The sequence below is a fragment of the Scardinius erythrophthalmus genome (genome assembly GCF_964197995.2).
Source record: "Scardinius erythrophthalmus genome assembly, chromosome: 1".
In the NCBI taxonomy this organism is placed as follows: Eukaryota; Metazoa; Chordata; class Actinopteri; order Cypriniformes; family Leuciscidae; genus Scardinius; species Scardinius erythrophthalmus.
The window spans coordinates 17,649,105-17,666,734 of NC_138221.1; the positions used below are offsets into that span (position 1 = coordinate 17,649,105).

The 17,630-nt window shown below is 38.3% G+C and overlaps 1 protein-coding gene across 1 annotated transcript in view; it reads right to left on the reverse strand.

Annotated features, from left to right (window-relative positions):
* The window catches only part of LOC308694771 (uncharacterized protein), a 33,145-nt gene extending 16,417 nt beyond the window's left edge, over positions 1-16,728 (reverse strand). Inside the window, exon 1 of the mRNA XM_081372480.1 lies at positions 16,560-16,728. Within this exon, the coding sequence (XP_081228606.1) occupies positions 16,560-16,617 (58 nt within the window). The 5' untranslated portion in view covers positions 16,618-16,728. The remainder of the gene's footprint in view (positions 1-16,559) is intronic.
* Between the last annotated feature and the right edge of the window lie 902 nt (positions 16,729-17,630).

Consider the following 17,630-nt stretch of genomic DNA (forward strand, 5'->3'; position numbering starts at 1 on the left):
TCCTTTAAACTAATCAGTATATCATATGTTTGCTTTTGTTGATTTTCCCTATCCTGTAGACCTGATTGCTTCATTGGATTAATTGACTAATTTGGACCTTATTAAGTTAATTGATGTTTTGGTTTATGGGTGTGACTTTACTTGCTTATATTTGCTGCCATTCTCTTGTTCTGCGTGACTGCCCTGATGAAGACCATTTTGTTGGTCGAAACATGTTGGTGCATATACAGTACCAGTCAAAAGTTTGGAAACACTACTATTTTTAATGCTTTTGCAAGAAGTCTCTTATGCTCATCAAGCCTGCAGTTAAAAAACAAAACAAAAAAAAAACAGCAATATTATGAAATATTATTACAATTTAAAATAATGGTTCTCTTTTTTAATATACTTTAAAATGTAATTTATTTTTGTGATGCAAAGCTGAATTTTCATCAGCAAGTACTCCAGTCTTTGGTGTCTTATGATCCTTCAGAAATCATTCTAATATGATGATTTGATACTCAGTTATTATCAATGATGGAAACAGTTGTGCTGTTTAATATATTTTTTTGGAATACTTTTTTCAGGATTCATTGATGAGTAAAACGTTAACAGCATTTATTCATAAAAACAGCATTTATTCAAAATAAAAACATTTCTAACAATATAAATCGTTACCATCACCTTTTATCAATTTAACGCATTCTTGTTTAATTAAAGTACTAATTTCTTTAAAAAAAAAAAAGTTATTGTTCCCAAACTTTTGAACGGTAGTGTATATTGTTACAAAAGATTTCTATTCTAAATAAATACAGTTCTTTTTAACTTTTTATTCATCAAATAATCCTGAAAAAAGTATCTCAGGTTATAAAAAAATATTAAGCAGCACAACTGTTTCCAACATTGATCATAAATCAGCATATTAGAATGATTTCTGAAGGATCATAAGACACCAAAGACTGGAGTACTTGCTGATGAAAATTCAGCTTTGCATCACAAAAATAAATTACATTTTAAAGTATATTAAAAAAGAGAACCATTAATTTAAATTGTAATAATATTTCATAATATTACTGTTTTTTTTTTTGTTTTGTTTTTTTAACTGCAGGCTTGATGAGCATAAGAGACTTCTTTCAAAAGCATTAAAAATAGTAGTGTTTCCAAACTTTTGACTCGTACTGTATATCATTTTTTTAAAATGACTTAAGCCACATTCATTAAAGGCTTTTTAACCTGATCCTTCTCCTGTTATTTTGACTGAGTGCCTGGGACCTGCTTTTGTTTTCCTTTGGATTTTTTTCCCTACCCCAAGAGCACCTATCTTAAACTCCTCTGACTCTACCTGAGCGCCTGGTTGAACCTCTCACAACTCATCAGTATATGTTTGATCATCATTCAGACAGCAGACTGTCTTGTAGGCTATTAATAAATAATAGATACATACAAGCAGATGACAAATACGTTATAATAACCGTAATTAAACTACTAAACTATACCTGTTTCATCTCTATACAGCACTCTGACTCTGTAGGCATTATTGTCCGACTCGAAATGAACACCGTTACTGAGAGTTTCTGATATTATAATCATTCCGTGAGATGAAATTGTCCTGAGAGACTGAGCGAGCTCATGAAGCTCCGCCCCCTGGGTCGTCCAGCAGCAGCTTATTTGCATTTAAAGGGCACACACTAAAACAGCTTGTTTTTCTGAGCCCCAAAAAATGACAATTTAAACATGCTGTAAAAAATGATCTGTTGGGTATTTTGAGCTGAAACTTCACATACACACTCTGGGGACATCAGAGACTTATTTTACATCTTGTGAAAAGGGGCATAATACGGAACCTTTAAATTACTCCGTCATTTATGGTCATACAGAAAAAAGAAATATAAAAAAGAATCTTTGATATTTCTACTTTTGTATGTGTCCACTTACAATCAAATCAAAACATTGTGCTTTTGTAAAATAAAGAAAATAAACAGGGTGTGCGTTCTGCCTCTCCGTCGCGGTGAACTTTTTTTTCTTGAGCACGTCTATAAACTGAAACAAAACTCAGCGAATACTTGTCACACATTTATGAGCCATATACCTTTATAAACATTTAAGTGTGCACTTTTAAATGATCGGATTCAAAACAAAAACAAATATTCTCTGTTTAAGTAATTTGTATAAAACCAACAAGATGTCCAGCTTCTCAAACGCTTGCTCATTAGATTTAATTTAAAAGAGATTGACATGCAAATCTCCACATGGAACGCGAACTCGCTCATTACCTCAACAACAAAACACTTCACTTCACTTTTCGTCGAGTTTGAAAGACGCGCCTGAGCTTACATTGGATTTAGGCTACCTCAGAAGAAGAAGAACGCGATTTGAAGACAAGAAAGATGTAAGGTAAGAAATTCTTACATATTAGTTTATTGTTGCATAAATGTCACGTTGCAGTTGAACTGTTGCTAGATATATGGGGACTATTATATTTAGACCCGTGTTTAATGTTACTGTGTTTGTGGATATCTGCTCAAACGTAGATATGTATATGGTAACCATAATGTTTTATATTTGAGCGTGATCACGTTTGAATCTATCATATTTTGGAGTGCGATCGCGTTTAAATGTATCATATTTTGCAGCGCGATCGCGCTTGAATGTATGGATGAAAGCAAAACGCACCAAACGGCTTCATGTTTTTACTATTATATCATTTCATATCATCATCACGAATGAAAACATTTGAAGTAACATGATAATCAATATATTTTTCTCTAGCTTAGTTGTTACTGAAATCTTTTGGAAGATTTATACTGCTATTGTTATTATTATTTTATCCAGCACTGCATAGCTTATGCCTACAAGGCACAACAAACCTGGTGTTTATTATATTATATATTGTTGGAAACATTTGTGTGTGTGTCTGTGTGTGTGTGTGTGTGTGTGTGTGTGTGTATTCTGTGAATTTTAAAGGTCCCGTTCTTCGTGATCCCATGTTTCAAACTTTAGTTAGTGTGTAATGTTGCTGTTAGAGCATAAATAATATCTGTAAAATTATAAAGCTCAAAGTTCAATGCCAAGCAAGATATTTTATGTAACAGAAGTCGACTACAGTGAACGGCTCGTTTGGACTACATCCCTCTACTTCCTTCTTTAATGATGTCACTAGAACCGTTTTTTGACTAACCTCCGCCCACAGGAATGCTCCCTCAACTCTACTGGCTACTTGCGCACTTCTTATAACTTAGAGAAAGTTACTCAGTTACCCTACTGTGTTTACTCAGCTCTTACGGTGATTTTCTGAAAACTGACGCTTCATCTTTTGTGTGATGTACAATAAACTTTATTAAACTACAGATAAAACAGAAATAACAAGAAATGTCAGAGTATGTCAGAACACCTCCAGGGCCCAGAAAACAGCTCAGACCTCAGAGGGTTAAACATGCTGTAAAAAATGATCTGTTGGGTATTTTGAGCTGAAACTTCACATACACACTCTGGGGACATCAGAGACTTATTTTACATCTTGTGAAAAGGGGCATAATATGGGACATTTAAAAAGCAATTTTAACCATAAAAATCTAATATTTATTTCCAAAATCGTGCAAGCCTTTCTCTTGATATCAGTATGTTCACTTTTTTTTTTCTTTCAGTGCCCAGATGGAATGGCACAAAGGTCTCTCTGTCTTTGGATCATTGTTTTCAATAAGTGCTTTTTTGTATCTTTGTATTTATGTTGTGTTGTAAATAAATCCAAACAATTTAAAAGCCATTCTTTTTTAAATCTCCTCATTTACAGTATTGTGCAAGGTTGCTCAGAATGACAGGGCCTGCTTTGAAGTTGCCTGCTTTCTTCTCGACAGGTAAGTCAATGTTACGGTCTTAATTACAGGCTTTTTATTTTTATATTAGCCTATATAGACCAGCGTTTCCCAGCGGGGTGACGCGGCACCCTGGGGTCCTTCTGGCGAGAGCAGGGGTGCTGTGTAAAAAAACAATTTTTTACCATCAATCTCGGATCGTCTGAAGTCTCTAATAACAACAAATAATGCGCACAAATTTATAACTAGATGTACCGCATCGCGGTACAAAATATGACCGCCGCTCAGGCCTGCACTGGCTTTGCACAAAAATAAATGACGTGGAGTAATTTGGCTGTATTGCGTGTTTATGTATATACCTAAAAAAAGTAGTAGTATGTGCATGTCTGTCTGTGTGTGTGTGTGTGTGTGTGTGTGTGTGTGTGTGTCTGTCTGTGTGTTTGTGTGTGTCTGTGTGTGTGTGTGTGTGTGTGTGTGTCTGTGCGTGTATGTATGTGTGCGTACATGTGTGCGCGTGTGTGTTTGTGTGTGTGTGTCTGTGCATGTGGATTTGTATGTGTGTGTATGGGTGTGTGTCTGTGCGTGTGGATGTCAGTGTGTGTGCATGCTTGCGTTTGTTTGTATTCCTGCATGTGTGTGTGTGTGACAGTATCATCCTAAACCAGCAACCCTTCGCTCAACAGCACCATCTACAGGCCGATGAGTGTACAGTCACTAAATGTGCACATAAATGAATTTATTTTATACCCCCCCATGGATGAAATTCTACGAAACTTAGCAGAGGATACCCCCAGAGGATGTCAAGTTAATCATACACATGAAATATGGTGCAGTTCTGAACATCTCCACTGAAGATAGGGGCGATTAAAGCAGAATAATATTGCATTTTCATTTTTTATGGGAGGGGCGCAAATCACAAATGAGTGATTATGGGCTAGGTTGATGTGGGCCCTTAAGAGCAACATACCATAAAAATTTCTTCATCCTCGGTGCCACGGTTCAGGTAGTTATTTAGGAAAAACTGCATTTTTTTGGGTTTGGGGGGGCCCAGCGCGGGGGGGGAGTGGCCCCGGGGACCAAACGAAATTTTTCCGTAGAAGTCTAGTGGGGCTACATGCCCACCAAATTTCATGTTCCCCGGTGTTTCGGTGTCCCTGGTATCGTTGACGAAAAATTTACGGGGGCCCCAGCGTGGGGGGGGGGGGAAGTGGCCCCCGGGGACGAAACGAATTTTTTCCGTAAAAGTCTAGTAGACCAACATACCATAAAAATTTCTTCATCCTCGGTGCCACGGTTCAGGTAGTTATTTAGGAAAAACTGCATTTTTTTGGGTTTGGGGGGGCCCAGCGCGGGGGGGGAGTGGCCCCCGGGGACCAAACGAAATTTTTCCTTAGAAGTCTAGTGGGGCTACATGCCCACCAAATTTCATGTTCCCCGGTGTTTCGGTGTCCCTGGTATCGTTGACGAAAAATTTACGGGGGCCCCAGCGCGGGGGGGGGAGTGGCCCCCGGGGACCAAACGAAATTTTTCCGTAGAAGTCTAGTGGGGCTACATGCCCACCAAATTTCATGTTCCCCGGTGCTTCGGTGTCCCTGGTATCGTTGACGAAAAATTTATGGGGGCCCCAGCGCGGGGGGGGGGGGGGGAGTGGCCCCCGGGGACCAAACAAAATTTTTCCGTAAAAGTCTAGTAGACCAACATACCATAAACATTTCTTCATCCTCGGTGCCACGGTTCAGGTAGTTATTTAGGAAAAACTGCATTTTTTTGGGTTTGGGGGGTTCCAGCGCGGGGGGGGGAGTGGCCCCCGGGGACCAAACTAAATTTTTCCGTAGAAGTCTAGTGGGGCTACATGCCCACCAAATTTCATGTTCCCCGGTGTTTCGGTGTCCCTGGTATCGTTGACGAAAAATTTACGGGGGCCCCAGCGTTGGGGGGAAGTGGCCCCCGGGGACCAAACGAAATTTTTCCGTAAAAGTCTAGTAGACCAACATACCATAAAAATTTCTTCATCCTCAGTGCCACGGTTCAGGTAGTTATTTAGGAAAAACTGCATTTTTTTGGGTTTGGGGGGGCCCAGCGCGGGGGGGGAGTGGCCCCCGGGGACCAAACGAAATTTTTCCTTAGAAGTGTAGTGGGGCTACATGCCCACCAAATTTCATGTTCCCCGGTGCTTCGGTGTCCCTGGTATCGTTGACGAAAAATTTACGGGGGCCCCAGCGCGGGGGGGGGGGGAGTGGCCCCCGGGGACCAAACGAAATTTTTCCGTAAAAGTCTAGTAGACCAACATACCATAAAAATTTCTTCATCCTCGGTGCCACGGTTCAGGTAGTTATTTAGGAAAAACTGCATTTTTTTGGGTTTGGGGGGGCCCAGCGCGGGGGGGGGGAGGAGTGGCCCCCGGGGACCAAACGAAATTTTTCCGTAGAAGTCTAGTGGGGCTACATGCCCACCAAATTTCATGTTCCCCGGTGTTTCGGTGTCCCTGGTATCGTTGACGAAAAATTTACGGGGGCCCCAGCGCGGGGGGGGGGGAAGTGGCCCCCGGGGACGAAACGAAATTTTTCCGTAAAAGTCTAGTAGACCAACATACCATAAAAATTTCTTCATCCTCGGTGCCACGGTTCAGGTAGTTATTTAGGAAAAACTGAATTTTTTTGGGTTTGGGGGGGCCCAGCGCGGGGGGGGAGTGGCCCCCGGGGACCAAACGAAATTTTTCCTTAGTAGTCTAGTGGGGCTACATGCCCACCAAATTTCATGTTCCCCGGTGTTTCGGTGTCCCTGGTATCGTTGACGAAAAATTCAGTAAGGTGACGAAAAAAAAAAAAAAAAAAAACTTTGACAATCCCTATATGACCGCTTTCGCTAGCTATGCTAGCGAAGCTATGCTAGCTATGCTAGCGGCGGTCATAATAAAAATGCAAATCATAAGTTTTTGGCGTTGAATTGCGGAGGTTGCGCTTGCGTGTGATTTTATTCCCATGCCTTATTCCCAGTGTGTCCACATAAAGCTGCCTATTTTTCATTGATGCGCTTACAGTCAAATACACACGAAAACATTGTCACAACGTCCGTCTTGCTGCGTATTCACATCGGTTATGTCCGTGCTGCTGTCAACGCAACGCTTGCGATTAATGTTTTTCAGTTTAACACGTTAAAAATATTTAACGCAATTAAAGCAGCATTTTTTTTCTGTCATCCTTTGACTAGCGTTACATTAGGCTATATAATCACGTTCTTCTTCATGCAAATGCTTCTAACCATGCAAGCGAGAAAATACAAAAGAGAATGCGCTGTCTGTGATGCTGACACGACGCGCGCCAGACTCGACTTCTCTTTTGCGCTTTCGCTTTGAGTATCCTCATGAGAGCAGTCTTAAAGGTCCCGTTCTTCGTGATCCCATATTTCAAACTTTAGTTAGTGTGTAATGTTGTTGTTAGAGTATAAATAATATCTGTAAAATTATAAAGCTCAAAGTTCAATGCCAAGCGAGATATTTTATTTAACAGAAGTTGACTACATAAAACGGCTCGATTGGACTACATCCCTCTACTTCCTTCTTTAATGACGTCATTAAAACCGTGTTTTGACTAACCTCCGCCCACAGGAACACTGGCGTATTGATGGCGAAATGTCAACAGACGGTTGATGTTTATCTATAATCGGATACCGCAAAAGTTTAATTCGAAGTTGTTAGTTTGCTCTGTCCATTTCACCACGGACTGTTTTTCTAACCTGGGATAATATCAAGCAGACTTCTCTCAGCGTTTCATACTGACCAAGGGGACTATTTCAACTATATTCCAGCAAGCGGTAAGTACAAGTAGTGATTTAATATGGAAGTAGCGATCAACTTCACATCGTTTCTCTTAGTAGGATGAAAATAATCTTACTTAAACTGTGATTAATATACAGAAAGCGATCACAGAACAATCCCTTTCCAATCGCCCAAGCTGTCAATCACACAGCGCGAGTTTATATGGACACTTGCCAAAACTCGTTATGAAATCAATGACGCTGTTACACTGCACAACGAAGCTCTTACTGTATTTATATGCCTCATGTTTGCATTGGTGAAATCATTAGTGAGTGCAGAAACTGCGTTGCAATGATAAGATCTTTCACGCGATCAACAGGCTGTCATCTGCTCAATGCTCATCACTGCAACCTTTTATGTGATGGTAATAGATCTAAATACTTAAAAAACTTCTCACGATTCGTTAATCCCGATAGCTGTAATAGTAAAAACGTATAATAGCTGTAATAGTAAAAGTTTTCCAGATAGTTCCACATGTAATGCCAGATATTTCATATGCAAGCATGTCAGCCAATCACAGCAGAGGGCGTTTACACTGAAGTCTCACACAGACACGCCCCTTCAAACAGAGTGTTCAAATCAGGGAATGAAATCAGGCTAGGAAATATGCCTTTTATTTCTAAATTATAACAATTTTTGATCTAAAAAACATACTAACATTATAAGGGCACCCCTGGAAACATGATAAAATAATAAAAATAATCCATGGAATGGGACCTTTAAATTAGTTAAATAAAGTCTTAAATGAACGTTAAGAGTTGCGAGAAAATGGGACGCGTGGGATCCACATGTGACAGTGCAGCAGTGACATCAGAATCAAATAACACTTCATTCATAAAAATATGCCATTAAACAATTATTTGAAATATACTGTCTTTATGATGTTTCTACATTAATTTGGAGATTTACTGTGAAATTATTAGGCAATTATCCCAATAATTATCACATTATCCCAATTATTATCCCAATAATTATCCCATACACTGAGTGAGCAAACATTTAGGTGAGATTTGCAATGGTAATTGAGCATGAGCAATGTTTATATATGAATAAAAAGCCTTAATTGAATATGTCATTATGTAAAGTGATCTCTTCAGAAGAAAGTAATGATTTCCTAGATTTTAAATGGATGGACAAAAAAAATTAAAAAAAATAATAGATAAAAATATCTATATGACAGTAGGCCTATAAGTTCTTCCCTGTGGTATTGAAAATTGATACATTTATTTATTTATTGCTCAAGTCATACATAAATGTTTCATTCATTCATTCATTCATTCATTCATTCGTAACATGCATGAACGAAGAAAAAAAAAGGAACAGGAAGAAGAAAATCTTATGGTACCTGTCATTTATTTGTGCACATCAAAAATAAAAAAAATAAACCCCAGCACATTTCAAGGTATAATATCAAAGTAGTATCATGACAACACTAGTGTAGGGTGCCACACATTTTTTTTTTTAATTTCAAAGGGTGCCTTGACTGAAAAAAAGGTTGGGAAACACTGATATAGACACTTGAATAGCAGCTATTGAGTAAAGTAGAGAAGGCCCTATAAACAAGGTTGTAAGTTTTGTTTGTTCAAAACTGTAACATTCGTTTGTTCGTTGTGTCAAGTTGTAGTTTGTTTGAAATAACAAACCAGTTCACCCGAAGGAAAACTCGATGAAGGCTATTAGAGAACATCCTGTCATAGCTTTTTGGTACATAATGGCTACCGTAGATGCAACACACATTTGAAAAAGCGAGGCGCTAGAGAGCACTATTCATTTGATTGCAAAATACAATTTCACCACTAGATGGGAGAAAATCCCACTTAGTGTCCCTTTAAAAATATTCTTGTTTGCCGTAACCCGACCGACCCTGTCAATTTAGTACCGACCCAATTATTTATTTTTTTTCCCTTTTAGTCTGACCGACTTACCGGTTGTAAAATGCGTTAAGAACGACCGATTTTTTTTTTTTACTCTTCAAACAACTAATACAAATGCAATAAAATAATATTAGTTATTAAGTATTGTGAATATAAATTGCCTAGACCTACATACAAACATAAGCTACATTCTTTCTTTTAAATAAAAACTCGTTATGTTTACACCATTGGTTTAACCGTTACGCATGTCACACTACGGCCTGCAGGCTAAGTTCGCTTCGTTTCATTCACTGTCAATGGTTCTCGCTTGGTAATGATGGCTGCGGCTTTACTCTAAAGATTATTTCATTTTTATATGTTGTTGAATATGGTTTATTAAAAAATAAACATGTGAGAGCGTGTTATAGTCTATATGTCATGTTTTAGTCAGATATGACGACGCTACTGCAACACGCATCGCCGCAGATAAGAAGCTGAGCATCAACGTGCTATCGCAAATCAAAGTGAAAGTAAGTCACAGACGCTTAACACACAATCATCTTCATTAAATGTAAAGAAACGAAATGATCTTAGGGCTGTTGCCGCTTTCTCATATTGTGGGCTTTGATTCAGAAATTTTAGCTGATGATAATTAAAATGGCGCTCATAACTGTTGCTTTCGGTGACGTGCACTCCATTAAATCTGCATACAGCGGGAATTGAAGATCGGATTTATATCCGTAAAAAAAACACACACATTTAGCCTATGTAACCAGGTGTAAATGGAATTGTTTCGATAAATCATATTGCAATCCGATCTGAGAAACGCATGAAGTGGCCTGGTGTAAACAGCCCCTAGACATAGGTAAAAAATGTTCTCCCCCCAACCCCCGATTTTTTTTTTTATTAAAAAAATATACTTTTATATATATTTTTTTTTATATATATAAAAATATAGACCTACCTACCGACCCTTTTTTTCTTTTTTTTTGCTGTTACTGCAAACCAAAATATTTTTAAGGATGGCCTCAATATATTGTCTTATCTGAATGAGCAGTCAGGGTGATTTTCACATAGTTTTAGAGCAAATATTCTAGGCTACGTCATACAATTTTCAAAAGTCTTGTGAAGAAATAATCAGTATGGGTTTTATGATCTTATTTCAGTGAGAATTTTTTTTTTTGTATTTTCACAAACCACGCATAAATGGCATTATCTCAAAACTACAAACTTTTAGATACATGCTGCTGATATATTATTGTAGCAGAGTTTGTGCTGAATACAGTGTAATTAGACTTTAGCCATGAAAATGTCACAAGTAACAGAAATAACCAGAAATGTCAGAGCATGTCAGAACACCTCCAGGGCCCAGAAAACAGCTCAGACCTCAGAGGGTTAAATCAATAGTTTGCCCACCTGATTATTAGCAAATCAGCCCTCCCAACGTCAAACCACGATGGATAAACACAGCCCGGGATACATACTAAAACAAACAGAACGCATACAGCCAACAGCTCACCCCAAATTAAATATATCTCTATCTATGGTAACATACCCAAATGATATGCGGCTCAGCTCAAGGATCCCCATACGGGAACAGCTCGAAAAGACGGTGTCAAAGTTTGCAGCAGTCTACACAATTCCCAACCACGCAGAAACCTTCCTTATACACACTCACGCACCTATAGCGCACCTGGATCTAATTAGGTGATTACCATTCAGTTAGTACTCAGGTTGTTACTAAAATTAATTAGGCAGCTATGCCTGCTACACATACACAAGTGTTTGAATTAGGGATGCAAATTATCGATTAATTCATTAATCATTAATTGATTGACCTTATCGATCGATTAACGATTAACTGATAAGCGGCTATTTTCCTGAGAATGTAAATTTCTCACGGTATCAATAGTGTCTTTAACATAAAAAGTTAAATATTGCTTATAGGCTACTGAATAAAAATGCATGTTATATTGCTCAATTGATGTTAATGGATAATGGCATTTATGTAGTTTAACAAAATAAATTATCAACAGAAAATTAAAATACATAAAAAAATAATTGTGCACTGGATCAGCTGTTGCATGTGAAACATTAAGCAACATAAAATAAATTTTAAATAAAAATCTACATGGGTAGGCTTAGCCTACAATATTAAGCCTACTCTAGATTTACTTATCAGTAAGGGTCTAAACATTTCATTGAATGATATTAAGGATGTCGCACTCTCTGATCATTACTGTATTTTCTTTGATATATTGATCTCTCCTGCCATTGAAGTTAGATCTGTGTCTGTCAAGAAGAGATGCCTAAATGAGAACACTAGTGTACTATTTATGAAGGCCATATCCCTAAGACCGAGCATATCTGCTGACTCGGTTGATTCTCTCCTTGATTCTTTTAACTCGAAGGTTAAAAATGTAATTGATGATATTGCTCCTGTGAAAGTCAGGAAGAATGGTAAACAAAAAGCACCTTGGAGAAACTCAACAGCAGTGCAAATTATGAAAAGACAATGCAGAAAATCAGAGCGCATGTGGCGAAAGACAAAACTTGTAATCCACTATAACATCTATAGAGACACCATTCGTGCTTTCAATATGGAACAAGGCAAAGCTAGACAGACTTTCTTCTCCGATATCATAAACAGAAACCTAAATAATACTCGAAATCTCTTCGCTACTGTCGACAGACTAACAAATCCCCCAAGCCAGATTCCCAGTGAAATGCTCTCCGATAGCAAGTGTAGTGAGTTTGCTACCTTTTTCTCTGAGAAAATCAATAATATTAGAAAGGTGATCAGCACATCCTTGAGTTGCGCTGGGGTCAGTCAGATCAGACTACAACCTGAGAAAGTAGTTACTATGTCTGATTTTGAAGAAATTGATGGCACAATTCTGAAAGAAACCGTTCAGCACCTTAAAACATCAACCTGTGCTCTTGACACACTTCCCACATCTTTTTTTAAAAGTGTGTTAGACTGTTTAGAAGCAGATCTCCTAGAAGTGGTAAATGCCTCACTTTTCTATGGAAGTTTTCCAAACTCCCTTAAAACTGCTGTTGTCAAACCCCTCCTGAAAAAGAGCAATCTGGATAAGACTATATTAAGCAACTATAGACCGATCTCAAATCTTCCTTTCACAGGCAAAATCATTGAAAAAGTTGTCTTCAACCAGCTGAACAAGTTCTTAAACTCAAATGGATACTTTGATAATTTTCAATCTGGCTTCCGATCGCATCACAGCACAGAGACGGCGCTCATTAAGATAATAAACGATATTCGCTTAAATACGGATTCAGGCAAATTATCAGTGCTGGTTCTACTCGACCTCAGTGCTGCATTTGACACTGTCGATCACAAAATACTTCTAGACAGGCTGGAAAACTGGGTGGGGCTTTCTGGGACAGTTCTAAAATGGTTCAGGTCATACTTAGATGGGAGAGGTTATTATGTGAGTATAGGTGACCATAAGTCTGAGTGGACGCCCATGACATGCGGAGTCCCTCAAGGCTCAATTCTTGCGCCACTCCTGTTCAACCTGTACATGCTCCCAATGAGCAAAATAATGAGAAAGAACCAAATCTCTTACCACAGCTATGCAGACGACACACAGATCTACTTAGCCCTATCGCCTAATGATTACAGCCCCATTGACTCTCTGCTTCAATGCATTGATGAAGTCAACAGCTGGATGTGCCAAAACTTTCTACAGTTAAACAAAGACAAAACTGAAGTCATTGTGTTTGGAAACAAAGATGAAGTTCTCAAGGTGAACGCATACCTTCACTCTAAAGGTCAAACAACTAAAAATCAGGTCAAGAATCTTGGTGTGTCTTTAGAGTCAGACCTTAGTTTCAATAGTCATGTCAAAGCAATAACTAAATCAGCATACTATCATCTGAAAAATATTGCAAGAATTAGATGCTTTGTTTCCAGTCAAGACTTAGAAAAACTAGTGCATGCTTTCATCACCAGCAGGGTGGATTATTGTAATGGACTCCTCACTGGCCTTCCCAAAAAGACCATAAAACATCTGCAGCTCATACAGAACGCTGCCGCCAGGATTCTTAGCAGAACCAGAAAATATGATCATATCACACCAGTACTCAGGTCATTACACTGGCTGCCAGTTACTTATAGGATTGATTTTAAAGTATTATTACTAGTATATAAATCATTTAATGGCCTAGGACCTCAATACATTGCAGATATGCTCACGGAATACAAACCCAACAGATTACTCAGATCATTAGGATCACATCAGCTAGAAGTTCCAAGAGTTCACTCTAAGCAAGGAGAGTCTGCTTTTAGCTATTATGCCAGCCGCAGCTGGAACCAGCTTCCAGAGGAGATCAGTTGTGCTCCTACATTAGTCACATTCAAATCCAGACTCAAAACGCATCTGTTTAACTTTGCATTTAATGAATGAGCACTGTGTCACTGTTTGTCCGACTGTTTATACTGTGTCTTATTTTAGTCTTTATTCTAAACTGTTTTAATTATTTTTAGTTCTTTCTCGTTTCTTTATTTTAAACTGTTCTTTATTCTAAACTGTTTTAATTATTTTTAGTTCTTTCTTGTTTCTTTATTTTAAACTGTTTTGTATATTCTTATTTCTTCTGATTATTTTTAATAGTATGTAAAGCACTTTGAATTACCATTGTGTATGAAATGTGCTATATAAATAAACTTGCCTTGCCTTGCCTTGCCTACATATAATAATCTATCTGGTAAACTACTTGAATGAAAAACTTGAAACATTAGCAGCAGCAGCACGTTATCTTTAACATCTCTAACGTAACGTTAGCCTAGCTTCTAGCTGCGTTGCAGTTTGACAAGAGTACAGTTTGACAAAAGCACAATGTTGTGTTTTACACAAATATAAGTAGGCTAAACACTTTGCAGTTTTAATGATGTCCTGTATGAACAAAATGGAGTATGTTTTTATGTTTCCACTGTTCGATCGCGCCCGCGCCTCTCTCTCTCTGACACACACACACACACACACACACACATTCCAGCATTGCGCAATCTTGACATCACAGCCTGTTCATTATGCTGTGTTCACACCAAACGCGAATAGAGCGTCAAATTCGCGCGTATCGCGTCTAGTTCGACGCTTGAACATTTTTAACCCATTTGCGCGTCCAAAGCGAATAGGACGCGCGTATAAAGCGAGCGTTTAAAGCGAAATAGCACCAAACTATAACGTTACACACTGACCTGTAACGTTAACTCTTTGTCTGGAGCTTAAGCTTTTCATCGACCTTCTCAAAATAAAATGATTAATATAACCCTCCAATGCATAGTTAAAGGGGTGGTTCAGGATTTTCGACATCGGACCTCATTTTTAAGTGAGCCTGGTTGTTATTCATCAGTGGAGACAGTTTTCAAAAAAATTCATCCAGTCCTTACTTTTGGATAGTTCGCCTATGCTAGGCTAGCGCGAGTCAACGGTGCACGCGTTAGCCTGCCATTAAAACAGTTTTACCCACTCCACAGTACACCAAAAGCAAATAAATTATAACGCCAGACTATCGATGTAAATGTCTGTTGAGAGAATAATGTTAGAAATCAAACTACCCTTTCATCACATTGCATTAGTTATAATTTGTTCCCTGTATTTATAAGCAGTCTACAGCAGCGGTGGAGTTATATTTGGTTACCTAGGAAACCGAGAGAGCCGGTCCATAGAACAATCACGCAAGTGTATTACCTGCCGCAGATAATTGAGATACAAGAGTACTTTGATTTCTAACATTATTCTCTCAATAGACATTTACATCGATAGTCTGGCGTTATAATTTATTTGCTTTTGGTGTACTGTGGAGTGGGTAAAACTGTAATTAATGGCAGGCTAACGCGTGCACCCTCATATTCAGTCGAGAAAGAAGCAGAAACGTAGTGCACACGTGAGTTGCTCTGTTGTTGACTGCCAGAATCAACATGGAAATGTGTTTTCTCTCCCAAGAACGGACCTAGCTATCAGGGACCAGTGGATTAAATTCATTTTTAATGACGCGGTTCCTACAACCCTTCCCACTGGCTTAACGTTAGGTGTCTGTGCTAAACATTTTACGCTGGAATCCTTCACAAACATGATAGCAAACGTTGATCTCAATAACCACTGTAAGCTGATAAAAAAAGTAGACTACATCTCCGTTAATGTAATCTACATTAAATAAAAGGTAAACCTATGTGGGAGAAACTAGCAACAAACATTTTAGCTCGTTACTGATGTTAATGTATGCCTCAGTCAAAATGATTGTCTTTACCATTCAGAGACATCTTGATGTAGACGTCCTTCCATCGACTCTACATCTTCCCTTTCCAGCTCAGGTTCAGAGTCTGGCTCATACGGTTGAATTCCGTAGGTCGTGGCCAGGTCGGGTTCATTTACAACTTGCGCCATGATGTCATTTTGGAATGATATGCTGAAGTTACCTGCGGTGTCAACCCCCCTCCTTCCTGCCACCAATCAACGCGCCACTCATGCATTATTAAAATGACCGTCCACGACAGCCAAAATATCGCATCAGATCTTGCGAGACAATAATGCCTTCAGAAATAAGGGTCAGAGGAGCTCTGTGTTTATTTTTTTCCACTTTTCTTTTTTAGAATGGCCTGAAAGACTATAATAAAGCGTCAGTATCCAAGGTAATACTAGGTTATGACTCCTTTAACTTCATTTGTATTCATATCTTTCACATCTATTGCAGTCAGATTCACCCGTGCTGACTCTAAAGTAATCACTCACATTGGCTGTGCACTTGTAATGACACATCAAGGATGTTAAGAGGGTAAAAGCAGGTTTAGTACTTGCCCCATTGAAGTCAAAAGAGTGCAAATTTTAAAAAGAGGATAACACGGTGTAGGCAACACCAATTTATGTCGTTGTTCTCTGTATTGTCAGCACTCCAAATGTACAAAAAAAATGACCTCAATGTTAAAATTGACCGGAGTTCTCCTTTAATTTAATCGAGTAAATTCTTGTCGACAATTAATCGATAATCGATTAACCGTTTCCATCCCTAGTTTGAATGTTTCTAACATGAATGTTCTTCAGCATCATGAATGAATGAAGAATAAACACCAACCTCTTTGTTCTTCAGTATCTTCAGTGTGTTTCATTCTGCAGGGTTCTGGATCACTCATGTTCTCACTGTCCTCTTTAATAAACTCAGTCTTTGCAGATTTCAGCTCTTCCTGAGCATTTATTGGAGAATTACAGCTTTACTGATGATGTGACTGCTGATCTGCCAAAATCTAAGAAATATCAGTTACTGAGTGATTTTGTTTTGTTTTGTTTTTTGCTTATGGACAACAGAATATAATAATGTTAATTCTCCCAAACATAAATAATGATAAGAAAAAGAGTTATAAGCATAAACAGAAGTAAATCTACAGATTTGTCACTATCAAATACCCTCAGTCTGTTGACACCAATAATGAAACAAGTTTTAGGCTAAGTGTCAATGTACAGGAGATCTGAAGACATCAGCATAATAAATGAGGTGAAAACAGGAACTATTGTCATGAATTATTACATGGCTTGGCTGAATTCCAATGTAGAATGCGGTCTGTTATTTCTTGATAACAGACCGCTGCGAAGTATAACAGACCGTTGCCATGAAAAACAGCGCGTTGCTATCCCAGCGGGCACCTTGATGTCAAAATGACGTCAAAAAATAGGTCAAAAATGAAAGTCATATTGACGTCAAAGTATCGATGTCAATTTGATGTCAAGATTTTGACCTCTGCTGATGTCATTTTGCCAAACAAAAATGTGAAATGCATGGCCGTACACTTATTACCAGCTTCACTTAAAACTAACCAGATTTACTGTATTTAACTTCCGGTAGATAAATAAATAAATAAAGATAAATATTTTTGTATTTTAAAGTCACCATGATGGTGGTTAGCGTTTGCTTTAGTTGTGCTCTTGACCCATGCCTTGGTAATATAAAATTTTCTCTGACTGCTATAATTGTGTGTTTATAAAGCACAATTGTTATAGCTAAATAAGCCATGAGATCAGGTGGTGTAGTCTGTTTATTGATGAGGATGATGATATCATCATGTTGTGGCCTGAATCCTTGACCTAATTCACAGTCTAATTATATAGGACTTGTGTTTTTGAAGGTTTATAATAGAAGCCATTTAATTTG